Here is a 5,366-nt window from a genome sequence, read left to right on the forward strand (position 1 = left end):
TTGTTCTCATTCATCAAAAAGGGTGTAAGAAAATTCATATTTTATATAGTACCATGATTTATTACAAGAGTTGACCTACTGACTATGGCAATTACACATACTAAACTTTAGGTATCTATTTCCATATCCGCAAATCATTCTCTATCCTCATCCGTAAGGATAAGAGCATATGTCCGTGCTTGTTGTGGAGATTCACCTTCTTGTAGTCCTGATCCTCCAGCTAGGATCTTGTAGAGCATTGCTTCCGGAAATGACCAAACTTACCACACTTGAAGCAAGTTGGGCCGATCACCTTACATTCCCCTACATGTATTCTCCCACAATTGATACAAGGAGGTTCATGTTTTCCTAGTTCCAGTGGATAACCCTTACCGATGGTTAACTTGGATTCTTCCTCTATCGCTAGCCTCTTCAGTTTATTGGCTGTGTCTTTTTCATGCATTCCTCTTTCCGCAAGAGAGGCTACTTCAACCAACCTAGCATAGTCCTTGATCTCGTGGCACATAACCCTTTCCTTGATCCGGGGGTTGAGACCGTTCTCGAAGCATTTAGCTTTTGATTCCTTGTCCGGGATTAAGTTAGCGGCGAACCTAGCAAGTTCTATGAATCTGGCGGAGTATTGTTCCACCATCATGTCGCCCTGGACTAAATTCTGGAATTCGATAGCTCTCAGTTGAGCTCTGGGAAAGAATCACCTGTTGTATTCAACTTTAAACAGATCCTAGGTGACTACCATTTCATTTGAGGGTTCTGTTAGTAATACTTCCTTGGAGGTCCACCATCTTCCAACTTCACCTGTCAGCTTTAGTTCGATGTATTCAACCCTTTGTTCGTTGGTGTAGCCAAGGATATCAAACAGTACCTCGATGTCAGTGAGCCATGCTTCAGCTACGCTTGGTCCCTCTATACCTTCGAATGATCAGAAGTTGTGACTAGAAAAGTCGCGGAGTGAACAACCTAGAGGTTCGACTTGGTTGTTGGGTTGGGGCACATGTGCTTTTGCTTTGGTAAATTGCCTGGAGGTGTCAGCCATGAATTGGATCAAGGCTTCATAGAATTGCGGAGGTGGATTCCTTTCATTACCATCTTCATGGTGATGTGTGTTCTGGTTCTTACGACATCGATGAGGCGACATTTTTCTGTGTCACGATATTTTGTTAACCAAATAATGATAGCACGATTTATTCAGACTTAATAAAAATTAATATGGATATTTCCTATTCGAATTATATTCAAAAGGAGATTTTCAAGTGCTAAGACTTCTAGATTATTAAACCTATTGAAAAGTGTTTATTCAATCTTTCCTAAATGATAACTTAAAGGAATAACAAACACCATTATTGACAAATCACAACACTAAGCACATAACCTAAAGAAGCGTTACGTGCTAAGTGTACATACACATGCATAACACACAGTCTCAAAAGTTTTTTCATAAAATAATTCTATTGTTTTAAAATCCTTTGAAAACGTATCATAGTACATGAATGGATATTAATCCCCACCCCGGAACATGAGTTTGACTCCCCTATATTCATTGGATTGTTATACATGAATGAGTAGCCTCATCATAGAACAAGAGTTTAACTCTGTTAGTTTGTAATTGGCCACATTCTGTTGGACAAAATCACTTCTTTGAAAAGATGCTTTTTAATAGGGATTCCGCTATTCAGAAGTGTTTCCAAAAGATTCTGCACAGTTTCCAAGTTAGAAAATTCGGTTCCCTGCTAGCCGTCCGGACGACGCGTCATACCGTCTGGACGTCCAACTGTCCAAAGCACCAGCCATCCAGACGACCTGTCATACCGTCCGGACGCACATCAATTTAAGGCATCATCCGTTCAGACAATGAGAACTTTCCGTTTGGACCTTCCCCTGTGTTGAGAAGTTTTGAAGTGCTCCAGCTTGCATCCGTTCGGACGTTTCAACAGCATGTCCTGACCACTCTCAATGTTCGATCAAGCTTCAGGATTTCTTTCCAAAACACAGATATGGGAAGATTGCTGCAATCGTCCAGAAGACGTGGATTCCCATCCGAACATGCTCATCCATAAGGCAAGTATCACGATTTAAATTCAGACGTCCGGATGCCAGTCAGCATGGTCTGGACGCGCGTGCATCAGATATGGAAATTGCATGCATCAAATCAACTGTCTGGACTACTGATCCCTCGGTTCTGACACGCGAACCCTTTATATGGAAATTACTTGTAGTGGACGTGCGACCGTCCAAACGACAGGGCACCATCGTCCGGACGGGCTCATTTCAGGAAAGATTTTCAGTAAAATTTTTGGAATTTTGTTCGCACAGTTGTCCATCTTGACGGCTTATGACTTCTGTCCGGATGGGGCCCAGTTTTTATCAAGCCAAATGCTCATTTGAACCATCATCCTATAAATAGAGGTCCCTAGGATTGAGAATAGTAAGAATTTGGTATTGAATTCCATTAGTGCTTAGAGAGCTATATTGTGAGATTATCAAGCTGATTTAATCTCTCTGAAGCCGTTGCTGTGTGTGCTGTTGTTGCGCTTAATCTGAAGTCTATCTTAGGGGTTGGCCTTAAGGTAAAGGATTCCATTGAAGACCCCTTCAGGTAGGAGACCTGGTTGAGAGGCGTTCGTGTTGGGTTAAACGTTAGAGTTCAAGGTACGACCACTGCATCAGGGGTATGTGAGTGCTACTACTTTGTAACTAGCTTTGTCTTCTGAATAGTGGATATCTTGGGTTTGGTTGCCCCGGAGTGGTTTTTATCTTAATTGAGTTTCCACTTCGTCAACAAAATATTTGTCTCCTTTAATTTCTGCATTTAATATTTTGTTGCAATTGTTCACACACACTTGTTAAATTAGAAGTCATTTAATTTTTCAATTGGTATTAGAGCATGTACACTTTGTTAAGGATTTATTTCCTGAGTGTGATCCTTATCTCTTTGTGACTTCTATTTTTTTTATTACACCTTTTATCATGAACTATTCTCAGTTATCTAATGAGGATTCTGATATTAAGCTCTTTAAGGTTTTTAATAAATTGAAGAATGCTCAACATTCTAAATTTTCTCATAAAGAGCTTGAAAAGGTGAAGCAAGAAAAAGAGTCTTTGATTGTTCAATTATCTGAATCACATGCTTTGATTGACTCCTTGAAATCTGAGAATACCATGCTATTTGACATTATTGATACACTTGAGAATAAATTAAAAGAATCTGAAGATCTCTTGAAAAAATTCTCAAGTGATAATTTGAAAAGCTGTGTATTCATTCAGATATTTCGAACAAGCCTGGTTTGACTGCTGGGTTAAGTACTTCTACTTCACATGCTTCTGATTTTGAATTAGATTCTGTTGATATTAAGCTTGTGATAGTAGATGCAGCTTGTTCTGAAAATTCTTGCTTAAATAAACATGTGATGCCAAAGTCCAAGGAATCAGGAACACGAGGTAAGTTTGTTCCTACTTGTCATAATTGTGGGAAAACTGGTCATATTAGGCCAAATTGTTATTTGTTGAAAACCCACAAGCCTTGGATGAAGCATGATGCTATGAGGAAAAGTGAAATTGAGGATTCTTCCTCATCTAAATATGTCCCTCCTCATAGGAGACATATAAAAGGCAAGGGCAATGTTATTTGTAAGAATGCTAATCATAATTCTGCAGAGAATGTCAAGAAGCATTCAAACAAAAGAAGCTTTCCCACCTGTCATCATTGCGGCATCACCGGTCACATCCGACCCAAATGTCCACAGGTCCAGGCTCAGAAGTCGAAGGTTCAGAAGGAGCTACCAACAAGAGCTACATCAGGCACTCTTCAGGCTCCACGGCATCAGCAGAAGTTTGCTCCTGCCAATCAGAGTGGCAAACCAAAGAAGAACAAATCAAGACTCTACAAGAGAAAGCCGCAGAAGCCCAATGGCAGCCATCGCTATGAAGGATTGATGAGCCTAATACAACTATGCTAAGGAGTATGGCCAACATGGACATGACCCTCAAACCATCTCCACGAGTCAAGCTTGTATGGGTCAAGAATGATGAGACCATTCATCCCTTGAGAGGGAGTGGACTCACCTAGTAAAGGTGAAGTCTCACCACGCCTAGGATTTTTGTTCCTAAATCCTAGTGCATGTCAGGTATGTTTGCATTGCATCGTTTATCATGTCATAACTTATTCATGCCTTGCATTTTGTTTGAGGAACTGGTTATTTTATCCCCCATATTTTCTCTTGTTGTCTTCAGAAACATCTGCATATATTCTTTTGGGGATGACAATTAAAGCATGTTGGGCGGCTGCTTTTCTGTCTTGGTATTTCTAAACCTCTCTCCCTGAGGACAGGTTTGGCTTTTTACATGCTAGGAATAGATGTCATTTCTGTTAGTATTTTTGCCTCATTCTGTGTTTGGACAAAATCACTTATGTGTAAAGATGTTGTAAAAATGGATTCCACTTGTCAGAGCATTTTCAGAAGACACTGCACTGCGAAAAAGATAGAAGATTTCAAATTCCCTGTCAGCCGTCCAGACGACGTGTCATCCCGTCCGGACGCCCATCTGTCCACTGTTCCATCTGTCCGGACGACGTGTTCATCCCGTCCGGACGCCCATCTGTCCACTGTTCCATCTGTCCGGACGACGTGGTCATCCCGTCCGGACGTCCATCTGTCCACTGTTCCATCTGTCCGGACGACGTGTTCATCCCGACCGGACGCCAGACAGACCGGTATCATTCGTCCGGACGACGTATCTTTTCCGTCTAGACCCTACACTGTATCGAGAAGCTTCTGTTCCAGCTTACATCCGTTTGGACATTGCAGCAGCCCGTCCGGACGCCTATCAGTACTCGAACAGTCTCAGATTCTGTCCAAGTTCCAATAAAGGGAAGATCGATCAACCGTCCGGACGATGTGGTATCCCGTCTGGACGCGCGTCTCCTTAAGGTAAGAATCGCAATTCAAATGTCACCGTATGGACGTCAGTCAGCATTGGTCCGGACGTGCGCTCATCAGTTAAGGAAATTGCCGATTCGACTTCAACCGTCCGGACATCTGCCTCTCTTGGTCCGGACGCACGCATAGCAGATATGGGAATTGCGTGTTGAAGAATTGCTGTCTAGACGTTCATCCCCCTTGGTTCGGACACGCTAAACCTTATATGGAAATTACTTGTAGCGGACGTGCCACTGTCTGGACGTCGAAGTCTCACCGTCCGGACGCGGCTCTTAAACAGGAAAGATTTTCTGTGAAATTTTCTAGAAAATACTTTCCCACAGTTGTCTGTCCGGACGGCCCAGGTTCACCATCCCGCCTGCGTCCGTACATATTACAGCAGTTACCCATTATGTACCTCAGCCTATAAATAGAGGCCCCTGGGCATTGAGA

General features: G+C 42.3%; 1 protein-coding gene across 1 annotated transcript; it reads right to left on the bottom strand.

Moving 5' to 3' along the window:
• Positions 1–220: 220 nt before the first annotated feature.
• Positions 221–1,135, bottom strand: LOC133871519 (uncharacterized). The gene is made up of 2 exons (XM_062308957.1): positions 1,017–1,135; positions 221–680 (listed from the first exon to the last, which is right to left on the bottom strand). Exons 1-2 carry the CDS (start codon positions 1,133–1,135, stop codon positions 221–223), a joined length of 579 nt encoding a protein of 192 aa, XP_062164941.1.
• Between the last annotated feature and the right edge of the window lie 4,231 nt (positions 1,136–5,366).

The sequence above is a fragment of the Alnus glutinosa genome, chromosome 6 (assembly GCF_958979055.1).
Source record: "Alnus glutinosa chromosome 6, dhAlnGlut1.1, whole genome shotgun sequence".
Taxonomy (NCBI): Eukaryota; Viridiplantae; Streptophyta; class Magnoliopsida; order Fagales; family Betulaceae; genus Alnus; species Alnus glutinosa.